The sequence below is a fragment of the Mus pahari genome, chromosome 1, assembly GCF_900095145.1.
Source record: "Mus pahari chromosome 1, PAHARI_EIJ_v1.1, whole genome shotgun sequence".
Lineage (NCBI taxonomy): Eukaryota > Metazoa > Chordata > Mammalia > Rodentia > Muridae > Mus > Mus pahari.
The window spans coordinates 104,496,860-104,519,424 of NC_034590.1; the positions used below are offsets into that span (position 1 = coordinate 104,496,860).

The window sequence follows — 22,565 nt, forward strand, 5'->3', positions numbered from 1 at the left end:
CCTTTGCTCACTGAACTCTTTCACAGATGTCTTCTAAAACCGTTGACAAAGAAGGTAACAGTGGCCTTCACCCCTTGTGTCCTGACCACAGTCCCAGCTGGCTCTGCCAGCTGTTAAGCAGTTCTTTCATGTAGCCTCCTTAGAAGCTATAACTTCTGATCCTCTTTCCCCTGTGCTCCAGACCTCAGCAAGGAGACTGGAGTTCAGAGGTGTTAATAGTCTTGACCATGGCTGCACAGGCTACCAATGACAGCTCACACGTAAGGGTCCTCTATAACTAGAAGTCCAGAGTCCATGCTGGTTACCACAAAGGCCAGTCAGCATCCAGGAAGAGAATCTTTATGTGCACTGTATTTTGAGGGCCAGGGTTCTGAGATGGCAGTAAGCTAACACCATATACTGCCTTACAGCTCCTCTCCTGTAGCGGATTGCATGGGAGAAGAGCAAAGAGCAAAGGCCAGCCACTGCAGAGTCTGGCCCTCTCAAGTCAGGTGACATGATAGCTACTCTCCATTGTCAGCTAGACTGGATTGAAAATGACCATGGAAACAGACCTCTAGTTGTGTCTATGATTGAGTTGATTCATGTTGGAAGACTTACCCTAAATGTGGTGGGCACCATTTTATGTTCTGGAATGACTAGAGAAAAAGAAGAAAGAGACCACCAGCGTCCATCTCTCTCTCCTTATGACTGTGGGTACAATGTGACTGTCTACCTCAAACTCTTGTCTCTGTGACTTCCCCCTGTGACAGACAGATTGTATCTTATCCTCACTGAGTAAGCCCAAGCCAACCCTTCCATCTGCAAATTGCCTTGTCAAATGTTTTTGTTAGGTCAACAAGAGAAGTCACATGGGTGGTGAGCCACTTTTCAGAGACCTGAGGTGTTTATGCCTCTATTTATCACCCCCTCCCCCATTCCCTCATTCTCTAAGTATCTGGAATCTGGCAGTTCTTGAATCCTGGAAGCTAGTTAGGGTAGGCTGACGTTGGCCTTATCTTCCTCCAGGCCATCCGAGCTGGGGTAGGATGGGAAGAACTGGGAACTAAAGCGCTAAGCTATTAATAAAGTAGCCTTCAATTCCTTTCTGCAATATGGAGTACGGATACATCTTTACCATACTATGGAGTATGAAAATTCTCCTCCCTGCTTCCTCCCCTACCTCCTATATCCTCGCTGTTCCCCTGTTCCTCTCACACAGAGACCTAGCAGGGAACCTGTGCATGGGAATCTAAGCTGGTAGTGAGAAGAATTAGCCACACTTCAGTGCAGATGGGGGAAATATAGAAAATGCCAAGTGCCAGGTAGCTGCTCACAGAACACTCTCAGGCACCTAGGCCCCTGGAGTGGCCAAAGAATCTTGTCCCAGTTTTTGGCCTGTGGCAACGGAGCCTGGAGCAAGTTACATTAGTTTGCTAAATGATTAAAGTGCCCTTAAGCAAGTCTTGCAGATGCACCAGGACAGTACTAGACAGAGCTGATCCATCCAAGCATGAGCTGACTCGAAAGATGCTTTGTCCTTTGTTCTGCTAGCTTCTCTGAAGAATTTCTGCCTTGAACTTTACAGCTCACCCCGGGGGTCCTCACAAGGTGCATTCATCTGTACTAGGCTTTATTCTGTACAGGATCCCCTGCTGCCTGCTAGCTGAGAAGGCTCCTCTAGGCCTGTGGCTGACCCTTCTCCCAAGTTATGTGACAGGCACCCTAGGGCCCAAGGCTCTGGGCTGGTGGTTGTTATCTGTGTTAGGTTTCTGGTTTTGTCTTTGTTTATGCCTATTTATCAATGCCCCTCAGACTCCTGGACCCAAACAGCCTGGGGCTTGCAGAGTGAAATGCGCACATTCGTATTCCCAGGTTTGTTGGTTTGCTTTAGTTTAGTTTAGTTTGTTGGAGTTTTTTTGTTTTCTAAAGCATGGAACTAAAGTCACAGTGATGGCGAAGGAAAATCATGACTCCCACTGCTGCAGTTTCCAGAAAATGCTGTTTTCTTTCCCTCTTGTGTCTTTCTCATATGTGTGTGTGTGTGTGTGTCATAAAATCCGCCTTTCTCCCATTTACAGGTGTGCAGAGTTTGGAAGCATTAATTACATCTGCGATGTTGTGCCGCCAACATTGCTGTGTATTCCCAACACAATTCATCTCTGAGCAGAAATTCCTAGCTCTCTGTTCCAGCCCTCCCACCTTTGTGTGTTAAGTGGAAATCAGAAAAGGCTCCAGTGTGGGTGAGGCTGATACTCACACTCAATGGAGATCCGTATGCTTGTACCTAAGCCTGAAAGATGACTGTCCCCCGCCCCCAACTCCACTTTTGCCTCTGCCTCCAGCCAAATCATCTTCCATCTCACATCATCTAACACGACAGTCCTTGAACCATCCAGTTGAGAGGTGAGAGGGACCACAGAAGCAGCCCAACTGAGAACAGAGGGAGCCACACATTGGGATGTTGGTAGACAGACTCTGGGGCACCTAGGACCCTTTCTTCCCTACCATGATTTAATTCTTAGGGTCGAGCCATGTGCTCTGTTCCCTCACTAGAGATTGCCCCCTCCCCAGGGATTGCCCCCTCCCCAGGGTTTGCTTCCGCTGCACTGTTCTGTCTCTTACTAACCCAGCACTGGCTGTGAAATGGCCATGTGTTCTCTGCACAGGGGTGGGAGGCATAGGAGAGTGAGGAGAAGGTTGGAGAGAGGGGTAGCTTGTGACCTTATTAAGACTTTCATTATTTATCTGATGAGTAGCAACCCTTGTTTTTCCCTGTGTAACACTGTTGTCATGGAGTGTCTATGGGTTCTGGAATGGCTATAATCTAGCTGATTAACATGTGGTGAGGCATTTAACAGCCATGTTCTTCACGGTGTTTCAAGAACACATTTATCCATAGGCACCTGGTGTCCATAGATCTCTTGACATCTATTCCTTCAATCTAAGTCATTACGCATTCCTTGGCTGGCAGCTTTCCATCCCACCCCACCCACACCCATGGCATAGCCTCTCTCTTTGTAGTAGGCATACAGCCATGGAACATCTCCTAATGAGTAGGTATGGCTGTGTTCTAATGAGACTTTATGCCACTTCACAGGTGGTACCTTAAGATAGCTTCTATCAGAATTCCTAAAGAGAAAATAGCAAGCCTTGGTGAGGACTTAGAGAAGTTAGAACGCTTATGTACTGTTGTTAGAGATATAAAATGATGCAGCCTGCCATGTAAAATTGCATAGTGGTTTCTTAAAAGCCTGTAATGCTATTACCACTACTGAAGCTAGTGCATTTCCACGTGGACACCCAAAGGCATCGAAATCAGATACTTACACACTGAGCTACATGACTATATTCATACTAGCCAAAAGCTGGAAACAATGCATGTTCAGCTGGCAGGTCAGTGAACAAACACAGTATGACTTTTACAATAAGGTATTATGTGGCTTAAAGAAGAAGGGATTGTGACACCCACAGCCACAAAGACAAACCTTGTGGGTATTTTGCTTGTGAAGCAAACCACATGCTTGAAGATAAATTGTTTATAATTCCACTCACATTTGGAACTGAGAGTTATTGGACTCATAGACAGTGCAAAGATAGTCATGAAGGGCAGGAGACAGGTACATGGGGAGTCACCATTTAAGGGCTGAGGCTCCATGCCTGAAAGATAAACTCTGCAGATAGACAGCATTGATGGCTGAGATGTTTGTGTGTCCAGCACTGATGAAATGTGTGCCTTAAAATTGCTAAGATGAAGCTGGGCAGTGGTGGTGCATGCCTTTAATCCCAGCACTTGGGAGGCGGAGGCGGAGGCGGAGGCGGAGGCGGAGGCGGAGGCGGAGGCGGAGGCGGAGGCAGAGGCAGGCAGATTTCTGAGTTCAAGGCCAGTCTGGTCTACAGAGTGAGTTCCAGGACACCCAGGGCTACACAGAGAAACCCTATCTTGGAAAAAAAATTGCTAAGATGATCAAACTTACGCTATTTATGTTGGATTGTTTTTAAAAGAGTAAGCACAGGAGTACACCAGAGTAACGATTAGTGTTAATTATCAAATTGATAGAATCTATTATCACTTGGAACTTGGACTTCTGGGCATACCTGAGGGGGGTGGGGGAAGTGGATCATCTTGTTATCTTTACTGCATTAAGGTGGAAAGACCTGTCCACTGTGGGTAGCACCATCCCCTGGTTAAATCCTGGACTGTGTAAGTAGAAAAGGGGAGCTGAGCAGCAGCGTGCATTCATCACACTCGGATTCCTGACTGTGGATGTGACTGGACCAGCGACCTCAGGCTCCTGCTGCCCTCACTTTCCCACCATGATGGACTGCACCCTTGAACTGTGGTGAGACTGGTGGCTGTCAGGAATGAGAGTTAGGTGGGTCACAGAATATCTATTGTGGGGCAGTGAGCCTGCTTTTTATTATTCTGCAGTACAGGATCTCTGCCATACATTTGTAAACTACAGACCACACAGCATGAGGAAGCAACAGGAATGTAAACCACAGACTCTAGGTGATAACTGTCATTCAGACGTTGATGAAGGTTCATAGATGGTTGAAAATGTATCTCACTCAGCTAAGGAGGTTACTGGAGGAGGCTGGGCATGTCTGGGAGAGAAGCATCACTTTCCATCTATTTTTGCTGAGACCTAAACCTACCCTAAAATATAAAAAATAATGTGAAGAGTTAAGGGTAGGAGGGGTAGATGACACAGCCATGGGCAGAGTATAGTTATGAGAGCCCGAGCTCCTGTTGTGCTGTCTACTTAGGTTTCTGATGGAAGCTTTCCTTACTGCAGTGTGAAAGGAGAAAGAGCAGGCATTGACTTGGGCCACGCTGACCACCCTGTTCAGGTTCCTAAGGAAAGCGGTGTGAGGTCACAGGAGCTCAGCTCCAGATGGGGCCTCAGTTTGCTTGTGTGTAAAGTACTGAATAATCTGTACCCCATAATTCTTGAACTCATTCCATAGCAGGGTTTGTATGAAGGAACGGCAGCCGTTCCTATAACAAAGAGGTTACCTGGAACAGCAGAGCAGAAGAGTGGTTAGATGGTGAGGGGAAGCATGAGGTCCCCGAGCAGCCACCTGTGCGACCCCTTCAACCCTAATGATTCCGTGAGTGGGAGGAGTGGCATGGTGGAAGTGGGGTAGAGCGTGAATCCTGCCCTGCTTCTTTAGCAAGAACAAGAAGATGAGTGCCCAGACATCTCAGCTGGAGACCTTGTGGTGAGGACCACACAACCTAGATGCAGGGCAGGCCCTCCCAGAAAATTCTCTGTATTCCTGTCTGTGACTCAAGCTCTCTTATCAGCACTGGCCAGTAGGAAAACAAAACAAAACAAAATCCAGAAGGAAATTAGGATTTTAGTTAAGAGCCCGATGGATATTTAAGTCTTTATTGATTTGAAAATGAAATGAGGAAGTCTTGTGCAGATGATGGAGTCTTGAGATTTGGGAGCTCCCAGCTACATGTGACCTTTCCCTGGGTTAGAGTCCTTGGGATCTATGCTAACTCCACTGTCTGCCTCCATACACGACTCAACCCCACATCATGGTCAATCATAATCAGCTACTGAGCTGGCTCTCTAGTGACATTGGTCTTCCTACAGTGTTGCTGAGGCAATGTTGGATCGCCAGGCTTTTGGCTTCTCTGCAGTCCTCACATGTCCATTCCTGGGGTTCCCCCTTAGAAGTCACCTCATGTGTGTATGAGTTTTCCATTTCCCAGTAGAGGTTATACAACAGGAAGCCGCTGACACTAGTTGGTCAGCAGAGCCGCTCTGCCAAGCTGGGGACTGGACAGCCAAACCGATTTGCTGAAATAAAGCATTCATTACCCACCCCTTCTCATCTAATTGGAGTGGTTTGCTTTGCCTCTCCCTCCCTCCCTCTCCTTAACTTGTCCCCTTTTCCCCCCAGCATTCCTGAATTCTGCAGAAATCCTTTGAGGGTGCATTTCTTGACTCATTGTCCTGCTGGGATGGGATCTGTCACTTCTAATTTGTTTGTTTGTTTGTTTCTCTTTTTTTTCCCTACCTACTTTGGGCAAAACATTTTAGTAAAAGATGCAGTTTCCTCTGCCCCCAAAGCAACTTGTTTTGGTGCCAGAACTGTTTAAATGCCCTCATATTGAACTGTGCAGACTAATTATGTAAGTTAAAGTGAGTTTAGGGAAGGAATTAGGAAAAGCCCTCAGCTTCACAGTTTGGGAACTGGCTTTGCATTTCCCTGGAGGCTTTGCACAGTTCTCCATATTTTTCCCTCCTTAATGACAAGGTACCTCATCTTGAGTTTTAGCAACAGCACCACTGGGTAACAGAGAAGATGGAGACATTGGGGGTATAAACCACAGTCATTTAGAGCCTGTCCTTGCAGTACTTAAACTGGCTTCAGATGACTTTCCATTTGTTAACTGCCCTCCTCAGCTGAGTTGGCCTGTGTTACTTTTAGGACTCTATACATCACCTGCCTTATCCCAGCAGACAGCCTTTCTAGGTGGTCTCCTGCCAGAGCAGAAGCATCCCCAGACCCTGACCATTTTGTACAAGGTCATGATAGGCACTGGGGCAGAAAGTCCAGAGCACTGGGAGGCTCCCCATAAACTTCATGTTGCTCAGAGGCTTGGAACTCAGCAAATACCTTGTATTCGTAAGGGTTTACCTGCTCTGAAGAGACACCATGACCAAGGCGACTCTCATAAAGGAAAATAATGAATTGGGGCTCGCTTACAGTTTCAGAGGTTCAGTCCGTTATCATCATGGAGGGAAGCATGGCAGCCTGTAGGCAGATATAGTGCTAGAGAAGGAGCTGAGAGTTTTACAGTCTTGATCAGAAGGCAGGCAGGAGGGGACTGTCCTCCACAGGCAACCAGGAGGAGGTTCTCTTTCCATACTGGGTGGAGCTTATACACAGGAGACCTCCAAGCCTGCCTACACATTGTTACAGTTCCTCCAATAAGGCCACACCCACTCTAATAAGTCCACACTGCCTAATATTGCCATTTCCTATGGCCGATCATTGAAACACATGAATCTATGGGGCCAAACCTATTCAAACCACCACACCCCGCTTTCAGGAATATCTACCAGGATGTGCAAAACATAGAAATAATCAAGGGCACAACTTCCTTTTGACAGATGCAACTTAAGATTTTGTAGTGTGTCCTATTACTCAGGTTTCTCTAGAAGAACAGAACTGAAGGAGTGAATATATTACAAAGTGGATTTATTAGATTGATTTAGACAAGATGGGCTGGTTAATTCAACATTGGCTATCTTATACCCACTGGATTTGAGAATCCTGTAGCTACTTTGAGAGGGCCACACGCAGCCACACTCAAACCGGGTCCGTCCTGAAAGGCAGGCTAGGGCTGTAAGGGAAAAAGACGGCGAGAAAGAAAATGTGGCTAAGAGAAAAGTGTTCTGATCAAAGCCCACAAGTTTAATAAAGTTCAGAGTTTATACAGCAGGGGAAGGCCATCCCCCACCACCCATTCTTGGAGCTTGTAGTTCAGGTGAGAGCCTGTAGGGAGATCATCAGGATGGTGTCTCTGGAATATGTCAAGAGCCTCTCAGCAGGGAGTGGCGATGCTTTGAAGAGCAGTGGCAAGTGTAAACAAAGAACTGGCCTGACAGGTCAAAAGGTTCCATCCCAGGTGGCCCTGTGCTTCGAGGAAGCAGAGGTCTGCAAAAGCCTGCTTTGAGGCTGAAAGGAGGCAACACTATTTAGTCCATGAAGCTAAAGGCCTCTGTAGACCCAGTCTGGTGCTGAAGGCCTGGAGAATACCTAGAAAGCTGCTGGTCTTCAGTCCATATTAGGACACTTTAACATCTGGGCTCCTAGGTCAGCAAAGGATGGCAACAGCATCATTTTACCCTCAGACCCCTTTGTATATGGGCTGCCTCTGGAAGGTGCCAGCCAGTCTAGGGTTGGTCTTCACCTTCAGTTAATCCTTCTTAGAAATGCCTTCACAGACCAACCCAAAAGTGAGTCTAAGTACATCCCAGAGACAACCAGGTTGGAAACTAAGTCTAAATTATCCATCATAGAATGCAAAAAGATGGCAGCGTAAATGACAGTGGGACATGTAGTGATGTCTCTTCTTCATTTTCAAAATCTTGAACTAGGTAAGCTATGTAGATTGAAAGATTTCAAAGAACTCAGTAGCACCTCAGCTCAGTGTTCTCATGAGGCTTGACCTGCTTCTTCTGTTGATGGACTATCTTCTTTATAACTTAATTGTAATTGGCAGTTGTTTTATGTATTCACAAGATGTAGCGTGTTCTGGTGGCATATGTACATTTTGTAGAGTGGTTAAATCATCCTCATTAATGTATCTGTCACCTTACATCCTTATCTGCCTTTGTGATGTTGAAGTACTTTGGTGCATAACTAAATGTTTATATGCAGAGGAAGCCATTGATTGACAGATATATAGATACAATTAGATTAAGAATTTAACTATACAAATGTGTAAATGTGTCATCTACAATTAAACTGAGTTGAGACTGACAGAATAGAATTGAGCATTGTTTCTACTAGCAAGCCACTAGCAGTGACTGCCTCTTACACAAGAGGCTGTCAGAGAGACTCGCTGTGTCGTGTGATTAGTTGAATTATATTAGCTTGGGGGTGAATTGTCTTTTTTCTCCCGTTGCCCCAATTGAAACAAAAAATTTTAGGGAGGTAGGCTCTGTCAGTGTATCCCTTCTGTCATAAATGTGTGTACCTTCATATGGGTCCCCAAAACCCATACAAGAAGAGCTGTATGTGGCACCCATGTATGTAATCCCAGCAGAAGAGACAGGCAGATATCCGGAAGAACATGGGCTGGCTAGCCTGACATACATGGTAAAGTTCCAGCCAATGAGAGTCTCTGTCTCAAACAAAAAGCTTGAGGACGGACACCCTACATTCTCCTCTGACCTCCAGACACATGCTATGTGCATATATACACAATGTGTACAAAGTATGTTGTAATAGGTTTGAGCATGCTACCCTGACTTTGTGGACATATAACTAGATTGCAAATACCCAGAGATTACTTTATTTCCACTGGGATTTTGGAAATAAAATTTGCAGTCTCTCAACCCAATGACATTTTTTTTAATCTTTTTAGGGTGACATGATTTGCCTCTGATTCTCTCTGTGTTATTTATTTCTGTGCAGGGTTTTTATCTTCTAAAGTTTTAGATTATAAATAAATCCTTCCATAGATTAAAAATGATTGAAAAGAGCTCTGTTAAAAGCAGGCTTACCCTTTTTTCTTAATCATTGGGATCACTTGGGAGAGCCTCCATGAACACATTTGAACTTTTATACCATTAGCTAGGTGTTTGGAAGTGGCCACCTGATAATCCCAGGCTCTAAACAAGACAGAGCTTGATTTATTTGCCTAATGATCGATGGTTTTCACCTACTGAGCCTTCAACTCTTCTGCATGAATATAATATCTACCCCACCTCCTTATTTGGAACCTTCTTTTCTTCCTGGCAAGCATTTCTGATATTCTAACACTGTGCCTGGCCTCTACTGAGGTGTCCTGGAGGAAGCTGAGGGATAGGGGATTTTGCTTTGGTTGGCTTAAAGATATCTATTACCATCCTTGTAAACATGTGGTTCCTTGAAACAGAGCCTTTCAGAATGTGCACATCAACAAGGGATCTGCTGAGCTAGATGCCTTGAAGGTTCTTGAAGTTAAAAAAAGAAAAAAAGAAACGAGCCAGAGATAATGGAATGAGCTCCTCTGTAGAGCAAAAATGGAAGAAGGGAGCAATACCACTGCCAAACCGCATCAGAAACCTGGATAACAAACCCTGAAAATACTTAACCCTGCCACAGAGAGTCCACTTAGGAAGCAGGGGCTCCAGAGACAGAAAAAAACCTAAATACCTGAGCCTCTGACGGAGTCAGTTTGCTCTCTAGGCCACCTTACTCATTTATTTGCCATCTACCCACCTATCCATCCACCATTTATCCATTCACCCACTTACCCACTCATTTGCTACTTACCCACCCATCATCCATTCACCTACTTATCTACCTGCCTGCCCATCCATCCATCCATCCATCCATGCATCCATCCACTCCACTGCTCATCCACTCTCATTTATCCATCCATGCACTCACCTATCTATCCAATACCTATCACTTACCATTCATTCACTCATCACACACCCACCTACTCATCCATCCATTTATCTATTGGCCCACCCACTCATACATCTTTCCACTTTTCTATTTGTCTACCAATTACCCAACCAACCACCGAGAGCAGACAAAAACAGTGTTTTTGCATCCCTACCATTTACCCATTGTTAAAAGAGAGGGGAGAGTTTCTTATTCTTTTTGCTTTTCTCTTTCCCCTAAGCCCACTCCAACAGTGTGGAGTAGAGACAGACTCATCAGTATGTAAAGACAAGCCTATCTATTTACTCATCTATCTGCCATTCCTATGGCCACTTCCTTTCAAAACCAGCTGAGATCTTGCTGTGTAGGAGGAAAGCGCTTGCTTTCCTATATGTATATAGTCTGATAAGGCATCATGAATCAGAATCAGTCTAGTCACATGACTTCGGATCCTCTTCACAGACCTCTATGACCAAAAACAAGTGCTGTGCAAAATCTTCTAATCTGATTTTCTACGCTCATGCTCCCTAGTTTGAGACTTATTACAAACAACACAGGATTACAGTGCCTAACATGGCATTCTGCCGAAATAGCCACAGCTTTTGTTTCCTTTTGCCTACTTAGCTAATTGATTTATTTCAGGAAAACCTGGGGTTAGCAGCTTTTTCATCCCATGGCTGTGAACTGTGAGGTATTATTTCCATGTGTCTCTGATGGGGCTGTGTAAGTCGCCCTTCTCTCCTGCCCTGAGCCCATGTTCCATTTGCTCTTGTTTACAGCACTGGCTGTAGTGTTTCCCCTAGTTTTCTTTGAGCGTCTTGCATTCTGTGTTATTTGGAGTTTTGTCCCGACTTTTTAAAACATTTATAGGGATTCTAAATTATAGAATCTATCTCAGCACTGCTCTTTCTCAGCTGACAGTTCATTAAAAAAAAAAAAAGTTTTTGTTCAGCTTTCATATTGTTTCAGCCTGACATGGTTCCTTTTTCTTTAAAGGGGTGGAAGGGCATTTTGAGAAATAACTTTATTTAACTAGCTGAAAATGTTCCAGAGCTTAATTAGAAGTAGCATACTGCATCTGTTTGGGTGTTATCTAGAGGCCAAATAATTACCCTGTAATAATAATGCATGTTGTGATAAACCCGTCATTATTGCCATCAAGGTCTGGGGAGAGCAACTTTCAGCTCTTAAGGACAGCAGGGTACTCTCAGGAAAGCCCACAAAAGATGAAGGGAAAAAATAGAAATGAAGAGTTTATTGTGACTACTTCGGCTTGGAGTTTTGGGAATTCATGCAAGCCCATTCCTCTGAGAAGGAAACTGAGTTCCCTGGAGGCTTGAGGCAGATCTCTGGTTTCTGTTCCTGCAGCGTGTACCTTCCAAAGCTTGAGACTCGGCTATCTAAAATCATCTTCTTTTGACCTGTGCTGTATTCCTGAGGGGTAACCCTGCCACGACAGGCACCAACCCTAGACTTGAGCCTAGCTAGGGTTGTCATGTTTCCTCCATACAGGAGGCATGGCCCTATTGCGCTCCATGTAGTAATCTGTCAGGATGTCCTAACGCCCTGCATTCAGCTTTAAAGAAATAACTAAGTCAATTGCAGAGTTCGGTACCCAGAGCTATATCTCAAACATAACTGGGCATCCTAAATTTGCAAAATCTGGCCAGTGGATACTGTCGCCCAGTCTTGGCTAACAGACAAGGCAGTGACCCCATGGCCCTCCATTAAAAGACACTTAAAAACGCCCGTTCTTCCCATTATATCTTTATGTCTCCAGGGAATACAGATAACTGTCTGTTTCTCCAGTGACTGAGATAGCAAACTCCATCACGGGCCATGTGGCACAACTGTGTGGGTCCTACATCCCGATGTTTGGCTTTCTGATGGAATGATGCCTGCAGCTCTGGATTGACAAAGCTTCCTTCAGGAGTGAGAAAGTACAATGGCCTCTCTGAGTGCTGTGGGAAAGGCTCTGCCACAGGCCTCTTAAAGCCCCAAGTGGAGAGTCCTTTTCTTCCTCCCCCTTACTCCTAACATCACTAGTCTTTAGACTCTGAGGTGGTAGGACCTAGGGAGCTTCTGTAAGCATACTTAATTAAAGAGATAGTGCCATCAGAGAACAAGGATCTCAAGTAACCCAGATTTCCCTCACATTGTAGCTGCTTCCTGCTGTCTAAATGAGGAGAGGTAATTAAGTTTATTATCTGTGACCTAATGCTAATTCTTCTTGCATCCTTGCTTTGTGCGAAGGGAGAATGCCATTTACAAAGAAATAGCTGGACTATGCTTTACTGTTGTCAACACATTCAAGGGTTATAAAACAAGTCTACCGAGTGAACAAGCTGGGGAAAGACAGTCCTCCAGAGTCCTCCCTGACAGCCCAAATTGCACACTTCATCATGGAAAAGTAGAAGTCAGGGTGTTGAGCAATGCTGAAAATTGCACATTGTCGGGGCTGAGAAGGTGGCTCAGTGGGATCCAGCCCTTGCTGTGCACGTATTTACACCTGAGATCAAATCTCCTTCACCCATGTAAAACACTAGGGATGGCCTCGTACACTTGTTATCCCAGGACTAAGTGGCCAGAGCCTACAGGGGATCACTAGGGCTTGCTGGCTACTATCCTAGCTCCCTGGTCAATCAAAGGCATATTCTTTGTTTGAAAGGGGTAAATCAGAGAGCGACAGATAGATGGTTATCTGTGATGTCTTCATCTGGCCTCCCCGTGGCCACGACTCACACACACACCAATTATACATATCGGTGAATCAATGGATCACAATAGCTCTAAAATTCTTGCCGGGTCACTTTCTTATCTATTAAAGCCTTTTTAGTTTTCTTTTATTAAGTGAACAATGATTAAAATTAGATAAAGGACAGATGGTACCGATAATGGCAGTACATCCAAGCACAGTAACATTGTACCAAACCACGCTGAGCCTACACACCAAGAGTGCTTTCAGATCCAGCTAAAGAAATGATGCACTAAGACATTGTAACTTCAGGAAAGGATTTTTATTTATACCTTTTCTTCCTTCTTTTTGGAAAGCAGGGTAATTTTGTGATACTTTTTTAAATGTTACTTTTAGGGGCTGTTATTTTGGTCTGTTTCTTTCATTCCGCATGTGCTAATTTCCTTGATTAATTTGGAGAACATCTGCATATATCACTGAGTGCTTTTCACTGGCAAAGCCTCCCAACTTCATGCAGGACTTAGAGGCTTCGCCTTCTCCACAGTCTGGAATCCTACCTAATTGAAATGCCAAACCTGCAAAGGTGCCAAAGCCTGAGTGTGTAATTATGCCATTTTCTCTTGGTCTTTCAGAGTCTTTCTGCGGGCGATTAATCAGTATGCAGATATGCTGAACAAGAAATTTCTGGATCAAGCCAACTTTGAGCTGCAGGTAAAAGGAGAAGGAGACAGCACCTTTGTGGGAGAGAATCTTGTTAAAACAAACGGCTGCCCGGTGTCAGTCACCTGTATCTCTAATCCTGGGATCCTGATCGGAGGTGTGGAGATGGGACTCAAGGAGTGAGCAATGACGCTTTCGTGTATTTGCTCCATTTAGCTAGTTAGGAGATAGAGTTGTTTCCAGGAGAAAGTAGTGAATCAGTGTGGCAAGGAGGGACTCTTCTGGCAGGAAGCAGCAGGCAAGCTACCGAGTGCCACTATGCCTGGCTGCCAGCCTCTGCTCACATCATCCTAAGACAGGATGAAGGGTTCAGTACAGGAGAATCGGGTGTGCTTCACTGAGCTAATTGCTTCTGAAACTCTTTCCCCGTCATATTCTCTCCTGGCTTTGTGCCACCCTTATTGTCCACAGTGAGTCCTCCTGTATCATAAATACCCCCTGTATATGCCCTGCCTAAGTATGTGTGGAGGGGTTCTGGGGAGGGAACCCTGAATCCTTGCACATGCTAATTAATTAAGCCTGCTCCCAACAGAGCCACATCCCCATCCCTAGCAATCTTATTTTAAAATGTTTTTTTGTTTGTTTTTAACTTTTAGTTGTTTTTCTCCGCTTGATGCTTGTTTTCATGTGTCATAAACGAAGAGTCACATGCCGTAAATGAGTTGTTAGGAAATGTTTCCTCTGCTCTTAGCAACTCCCATTCTCTCTCTGCAGGAGTCACTTGTAACTAAGCGCTCTGCACTCTTCCTGACATCAGACGCATTTATGCGGCCCCGTGCATGACTTCATCTTCCTTTTAACTCATGTTGGTTCACGCCGAGTGTTTTACAGGCCTGTCATACCCCACAGCATGAATGTATCTGCTGCCCCTGTAAGATGGTCCAGCGGCTTCTGCTTTTCACTGCCCTGAGCCAAGCTTCCATGAGTTTCCATGGATGTCAGTACATGCACCCCCTAGAAAAGGCTGATTGCAGACAAAACAGGATGAGTGTTTAAGCTTGATGGACAGTGTCACAATGCCCTCCTGAAAATGCTCCAGCAGTAGCACCCCACCAGCCACATAGATCATGAGTGTGTCTGTGTGTGTGTGTGTGTGTATAAACCTTTTTAATTTTATCCTTTGAGATTTTCCTATATGTATGTACCACATTCTCCTCAGTCTCTCCCACCAGCCCCATCTTCTCCAAGTTCCCTCCCACCCCTGACAACCTCCCTTCTAAATTCCAAGTGCCTTTCTCACGCTTCTGGTTTTGTGTTTTGCCTTCTGACCCACTGAGCTACCCAGGACATTCTTACTAGCCTTTTTTGAACAAAGCAGCTTTGTGCAGGCTTTCTTGAGAATTTCAGATTCCTGTTTATATGAACCCTTTTCTGATCGCTACCTTTTTGAATGACCAGTTCTATTGAGAGAATTTATCAGCTGTGAGAATTTTTTGCTATGCACTGCCTGGGCCTTTCTTTTGCTTTCATTGGCTCTCAGTGTTTTTAATTAGTTGAGACTCTTATTATATCCTATTCATGGTTTTAATTTTATTATATAAAAATATTTAACTTTTCCTGTAGTCAAACCTGACATTTCTCTTGTGATTATATGGTCTTAGGTTTTGCATAGCAAATCCCTAATTGCCTTAGTGTTGTAGATTGAGTTATACGCAGTGAAGTTAATATCAGCAATTATCTACAGAGTTCAGCTTAATGGTTCCTTTTTTTTTTTTTTTTAACTTTTCAGTTATTTAATCCACCTAAGATTTCTATAGCTAGTATTAGGATCAGGGTCTACCTTTCCACTTGCCACTTTGAGTTCATGATTGGCTTCTCCAGTGACTTGACATGCTGCCACTGGCTAAATTGCAAACCTACATGTGTATAGACTCTGTTATCTGTGTTTTGACCACAGTGACTTCCTTGCTTCAGTTCTATAGCCAGATAGTGGAACCCACACCTCCCAGTGAATTTTCTGCAAGGAATTGCCCTGGCTGTGTTTGTGCATTACTTCCTGCACACATCCTTTAAAATCAGCCAATTGAGGGTCTCCTCTGAAAATCATGCTGCTTGGATGTTAACTGAACTTGTTGGACTGGTGAACTTGGAAATGTGACAGCCTTTAGAGGGAGTATTTTGTAGCCCGTCTTTCTTCCATTCCATGCTGGTCTTGCTTTAGCCTTCATTGAGCCTGCCATGTGACTTGCTGGCTGGATTCCTGTCTGTCCTGAATGTAGCTGCTGCTAGGGAGGGACCCATCTCCCCACTGAAGGCATTCTCATTGTGTCCTGCTGCTCATGTACTATTATGACTGCTGCCTGAGTTCCCACCCTGAGACCGAACACCTTGAAGGCTCTGTGCTCTCCAGATTTCAGAGCTGGGCCCAGGCAAGAGTGCTGGGTGTGGGCTAAATCAGAGTAGTCCTGGCCCCATACGTGAACAGAAGGAATGAGGAGTTGGTGATGTCATCATTTGATAAGCTCTCAACCTGGTGTGGTGGTGCACACCTGTAACCTCAGTTCTCAGGCAGCTAAAATAGAAGGATCCCAGGTTTTAGGTTGGTGTGAAATGCAAAGCCATAACCTGTCATGAGAAAACAAAATGCCAAAAGGAACATTGTCTCTCATGATGGGACATGCCACTTCAGAAAGCTGGGGCAGAAGGATTTTGAGTTCTGGTCCTACCTTGGCTACATAGCAAGTTCAAGGCTAGCATAGGTAATTCAGCAAGCTCCTTTCTTAAAACTAAAATTAAAATAAGCTGGTATCTGGCTCAGCAAAACCATGCTTTCCCACCATACGTAAACCCTGGATTCAAACACAAAAAGAAAGAAATAGGGAATAGGAAGAGAGGGAGAGAAGGAGGGAGGAAAGGATTGGAATGGATTGGATTGGATTGGATTGGATTAGTGGTTGTTACATTATGGCTTTCAGAGGTACTAGGTAGGCAGGCATGGTAGCAAATACCTACCTACCAATAATCCCAGCACTTTGGAGGTTGAACAGAAGTAGTAGGAATTACAGTTCATCTTAGCTACATAACCAGGTACCAGGTGTTTGTCTGTATAGTTCTGGTATGTCTTTCCCTGCCCTCTTTGCCTACCTCCCAGTCCACTTTTCCAGCCAGCCGTGATTCTGTGGTCCTCAGAACATTCAGAACATACAGAGCATGTGTAGCATTGTCCTGTGATTGCTGCAGGGATCAAGAAGGACACAGGAGGGGGAATGCTCCTTTCAAAAATAAATGAAAAAGAGCAACTAGAATCTCATGGAGTGAAGCCACCCCTTTTGATTGCAGAAAAGACCAAAGAAAAGTGTGCTTTGTGGGCAGTAACGAGGCTCTCCGAGATCAGGAACATCTGCTCAGCTTCAATCCTACTGTAGCTGTGAGCATCCTAATATGGGTGGCCATTGCATCCTTGGTTAGTTCTTTGGTGGTCAGAAGCCCTGTAGGCAGTGCCATTTCCTAGGAAGAGCCAGATAAAAGGGAGCGCACACACTCTTAAATTCTGAGGATACTCTTAAATTCCCAACTTTTACAGGTCATTAAACTCAGAGTTGGTAATGTGAATGTCGTATCCTCCTGTGACTCTTTGTAGCTATCACATTTGAATATTTGAATACCTGGTATGTAAATGAGGAGAAAAAAAAGTATCTACAATGTCTTCTAAAGATCATCCTTCAAGTCACATATCGCCCATAAATCCTTGAAATGAAGGTTTGATCCTTTTACATGTTTTCCCTAATTGTCTGATGTATGCATAATTTTGGTATAGTAAAAAGTCATAAATTATGCAAGTGTATACTGTTCCTCAGAGAGGGGCTCCATCTCATGCTGATATTAGAGCTGAAACTATGGAGTGCTCATTACCCGCTCAGCACCACCATACCGTTAGCCACCGCTTCTGCCGGTAGTAATCCTTTATCCCTTCCTCGAAGCCTACCAAGGTAGATACTGCCGACAGCCCGAGAAGCAGCTGAAGCACTGGCAGAGGTTAGAGGAGTTGCCCTGGTGAATTGAGCCTCATGCTCACCTATGAATCACACCCTGAAGACTAGCTTGCGGTGCTGTGGATTTTTAAGCATTTCAGGACGGTAATGGCCCAGAACTTTTCTGAGATCCGACATTAGGCTGTTCCACCGCTCAGCCTTATCTCCTGTCTTTTGGTTTTCAGCTGTGGAACAACTATTTTCACCTGGCCGTGGCTTTCCTCACGCAAGAGTCCCTGCAACTGGAGAATTTTTCAAGTGCTAAGAGAGCCAAAATCCTTAACAAGTAAGTCCTCCCCACCCCAGCCCTGCCACTGCGGGTGGGAGCCTTCTGCTTATTACCCTAATTTCCATGTCTCCTCTAAGCCAACTGGGTACAAATTGAGATGTAATCACAGTGTAATGAAAGGGTGGTTTCAAATCACAAATCCAGTGTTGCCTTTGTAACCCATGAATCAAGATCTAAAATTGCAGGATTCGTCCTGGCAGGTTCAAAGTCAGCGTGATTGGAGATGTTTAGTGCTAAGCAGCGTTTGAGTTTCTGGAGATAATGACCTTTGCTGAGCACCCTTCTGATGTCATTACGCTGTGGTTTACTTTATTGCTTAGTTTTCCAGTGCTGCTTCTACAGAAAGAGAGATGCTGATGAAAGTCCTCAGCGGGCACTGCTGGGATTGTCCTGGCTGGTGAAGCAGAGCTAGCCATGGTTTCCCTAGTGGCACAAAAGTCCCCTGTCTTCCTCTGGGTAGGAGGTCTGAGTGAACTGGATCAGCCAGGATCTCACCAAAAAAGCTTCATGAAGGCCAAGATTCTTGGGCAGCTCTATGGTGCCCGAGAATATCCTGAATGATCGTGTTCCCATGGCAAGAGAGAAGACTGAGGGAAGGCTGAGAAGATGGCTCAGTGGGTCGGGTGCTTGCTGCTCAAGCATATGTATCAGAGTTCATATCCCCAGAGTTCCCCAGATGCTTTCAGGCCTACATAGCTGCCAACAAGAAACCTTTTCTCAAAGCACATGGAACGGGAGGTCCAATCCCTGTGATAGCAACGCAAGCGCGCATGTGCTCTCTCTCTCTCTCTCTCTCTCTCTCTCTCTCTCTCTCTCTCTCTCTCTCTCTCTCTCACGCATGCACACACACACACAGTTTACACAGGAAAAGAAAAATAGTTGCTCAGGTATACTGAGGTCTTTGTTTCTCGCCTTCTGCCTAAGCTCCACTAATGACAGCCTGCTCCAGGTGTCCTTTCAATAGGGACTCCTCAGAAGATGCTGGAATGGTGCCCATATTGCTGGGTTGTCATATTTATAATGCCGCTGTAGCATTCTGACTGTCAAGGCTTGGCCTGGTCCCTATGAGCTGCTGAGGTTAGAGGATGCACAGAGAGTCTTGGAATGTGGCAGCGGCTCTGCTTCTCGGAGTCCGGAAATTTCCATCTCCCTTACTGAGAAATTGAAAGCACTTGATCCCTGGAATGTAAGATGTGTTTCTGCATCTAATACTGGGCATAGTTCACATGACAGCATTCTTCTAGACACTGTGCACACATGTGTACATGTATCTACATGTATGCACTTATATGTGTGCTTATGGTTATGTGTGCATGCGCATGTTTCACAAATAATCATCAAAAAGCAAGACTCTTCATTCAGTACGTCCTCTAATCCATGTTGAGCCACGAATGCCATATGGATGGCATCTATCCCTATGAGCAGGACAAAGAGAGCAGAGGACCCATCATGGGCCACCTTATCTATTTCCTGCTGGCAGATTCCGGCCCAGGCAACTCTGTCCAAGGAGGACTTGACTTTCAGAGAGAGAGCCCATCTGCGAGCCCTCTTGTACCTGATCAGATCCTCTTTGGCTGACCCCAAGAGGCATGAATGTAGACAGTCACTATTATTTAGAAGTGACAGATGTACCTGCCGACCAAGCACAGTGGGAGCAGAGTAGCCCCACCTGTGACTGCTGGCACATTGCCCCTCTTTGGAACTTTCTTGGGGCTTCATCGCTTACCATGACCCCCTGTGCCAAGGACAGACTTCTGCCGGCTTCACATGCTAGAGACAGACACTACACTAAGTTTCCCTCTTCGTGCATTCACAGGGCTTGTGAGAGGGGAGGAATTCCTGTTGTTGCTCCCTGCGTGGTAGAAACCATTACTTTAGAAGCAGAGCATCCTTAGCAGCTCTCAGTGCTGCTCACCGAGGCCACCGAGGCTTCTTGAAGTACACACTCCCACCATTTGTTACATGTGTTCAGCAGACCGTGTGGGCTGTGCATGCTGCAGTGAGACTCTGGACATCCAGACCTAACGGTGTCTGACTTTAGAGGCCACTTACTTACTCGGAAGCACCTGCACTTCCTGCCCTTAGAGATAGATGCCTACAGGAGAAGAGATGCTTTTAATTGAGGTGCAGCTCCTGGAGGCTTTGCCGCTGAGTGCTGTGAAGACCGGGTGGTAGCTCTGTGCTGGGGTTTCCTCTTGCTGCTATGTCTACAGTCCTAGCTAGAGCAGCATCAGCGATTGCTTTAATCATGAAGGACCCTGTTCTCCAGTGACAGTCTTCACTTCCCTTCTTGCTATATAGTTTTTCAAGGGCTACAAAGCCAAAGGAAATTGAACACAGCCACCTGGCGTCTCCCTTTCCGGAGCCCTCGGGGACTCTGGATCAGGCTTTCCTATCTCTCTTAGACACAGTCACAAGAGACTTGAGCTGTGCTTCTGTGTTTTCTCAAGGATTTCTCAGGTGAAAACCCTGAGCACATTACAAGTTGTCTTTGTAAACTCTGTGCCATATGTGGGTCTCACTAGACCAGACTCCATGTGGTAGTGACTGGCCATCAAGGGCTCCTGTCTATGATAAACCCCACATGACCTATAAGCCTAGGAGACATCAGTTTCATGCAGCGTGTCACCAGCATTCACTAGATAGTTGTGCCTCTTTGTAGACCTTAGACACTTCATAGTATATTTGCAAACATTATTCTTAAATAGTAAATGACTTAAGAAGTATCTCAGGGTGCCCTTCCCAAACTCTAATTAACTGGGGACACTGAATGCCTAGATCCTATTGGCTTATCTAATAGAACAGGATTAGGCCTCTTCTGTGTTCAGGCAAGTATGGCCCTGTTGCTGGAGAAGGAGAAGTGGATCCCCAGGTGAAGCCATTCATTGTCTAGTAGAAAGCTAAGCTGAAGCAGTGTATGGAATCAGGAGAAGATAAGGTTATCGACAGAGCTTTGGAAGTGACTGGGGCACACTAGGGAGTGGAGGCTACCAGGTAGTGTGGACTTCAGACAAGCAGGAGCTGGCAGCTGAGATGCCTACCCATTTGACTGGCGTTGCACCCCACAGGCATATCCCAGTCCTCTAGCAAAGAGATACACACCTTGGAAGTATAAAGGAATGACAGCGGCTGGCAAGGCCCAGAGGCCATCTTCTGCAGGGAAGTGGCACAGAGTTAGTCCCAGTGTTCTGTGGTGGTAGCTGCTCTTACACACTTGGGGAATGCTGGATGCATCATTTAACTACGTCTAGGAGAAACCCTTGGGTCTGAGGTAGATTCGGGTCTGCCCACTCATCCCCTCAAGACTGTCAGCCTCTGTAGGGCACATCTGAGTGGACAACTTCTGTCTTCTCTCTTCCTGCCTGGTCTGCCTCACCATGGCTTAGTAAAAACTTCTGGAATCAGAATACCTACTTGCTCATGCCCTAAGTACTTGGGTGCAAAACATACACCACACACACACACACACACACATACACACAAACCAGACTACACCACTGCCAAGAACTGAGTATATCAACCTCCAAATATAAAAGATTTTCCTATAAAACCCAAAGTTAAGAACCTCAAGAAGTCAAGGTGCCTAATAAGAAAACGCTGCTGTGCCACCTCAACGCATCCCTGGTGCTAGCGACTCCCGCCACAGACATCAAGAGAACTCAGCTTTGGACTGTCATCCCCCCTTCCCAAGATTTTTGCATCATTCGGGTTCAGGAAATATAAATAAAATGCAGAAGAGTTAACTCTAAATTCATAGCCGTTTGGACAACGTTACTATGTCACATGACCACAAGGGCGCATCATGCTCCGGACCCAACTATGTTCTGGGAGAGAAAAGATTCGTAATCCCTTTTGCATGGTTTTGGTTGTTTGGTTTTGGTTGGTTTTTTTTGGGGGGGGGGGGGTGGAGATCGCTCTACCTGGAGGCCCAGGCTATCCTCATAGGCACATAGATCCAGCCTGCTTCTGCCTACCAAAATCCTGGAATTAAAGGTAGCACAGAGTTTTTCCAAGTGTTTGCAAGAGATTCCCTCTTTGGATGACATCACAGCAGGGAGAGGAGATGTTGACTGAGCATGTCCAGCTCTTTCACTAGCCCCCCCCCCCCCGTGAAATCTATAATCTCCTGAGGGGACATGTTTTGCAGCTGGACCAAAACATCACACAAACAAATATATTCCCATTTCACCAGACACTGGCTTCTGAGAGTCAAGACTGTAGAAGGGACTTTGAAGGAAGCGAAGAAGAAATAAATGAAATGTCCCGTTTTACAATGTGACCTAATCAGAAAGTAGGATTCTGTATTGCAGAGTCCGATCAATTCAATCCTCATGCTAATTTTTTTTTCCAAAAGATTCAAGTCGTGCCAAGTAAATTCACTTTAAGGATTAGAAAGGGACCTAGGGAAACAAACTTCATAAGCAGTAGCCCTGTGCCACCTTCATGTTGGCAAAGCTAATTAGATATATTGGTGAGGCATTGCTCTAGGGAGCATAATAAAGCTTTACTGTAGGCAGAATGCTCACATCTGCCCTGGGTCTAACAGGGTTCATTCCCAATGGCCTCATCCCCTTCTACCTATTGTATTCGGTTTTTGTTGTTGTTTTACTTTGTTTTGTCTCCCATTAAGACAGGAATGCCTCATCCTACCCAGGAGCCTGTTTCTTGGTTATCTTTCCTTTTTTCTTGCCTAACTGTCCACCCTTTGGCACTCTGACCAAGTCACTAGGCACCAAATCCACATTCGGTGCTCTGGATTGCTCTCCCTCCAACCCCTACCCCA

At 45.3% G+C, this 22,565-nt stretch overlaps 1 protein-coding gene across 2 annotated transcripts in view; it reads left to right on the forward strand.

Annotated features, from left to right (window-relative positions):
- Dock1 (dedicator of cytokinesis 1) overlaps nucleotides 1-22,565 on the forward strand; it is a 503,515-nt gene that overhangs the window by 393,763 nt on the left and 87,187 nt on the right. For both annotated transcript variants that reach the window (XM_021220215.2, XM_021220207.2), the window contains exons 30-31: nucleotides 13,435-13,513; nucleotides 17,679-17,779. In XM_021220215.2, the coding sequence (XP_021075874.1) occupies nucleotides 13,435-13,513; nucleotides 17,679-17,779 (180 nt within the window). The remainder of the gene's footprint in view (nucleotides 1-13,434; nucleotides 13,514-17,678; nucleotides 17,780-22,565) is intronic.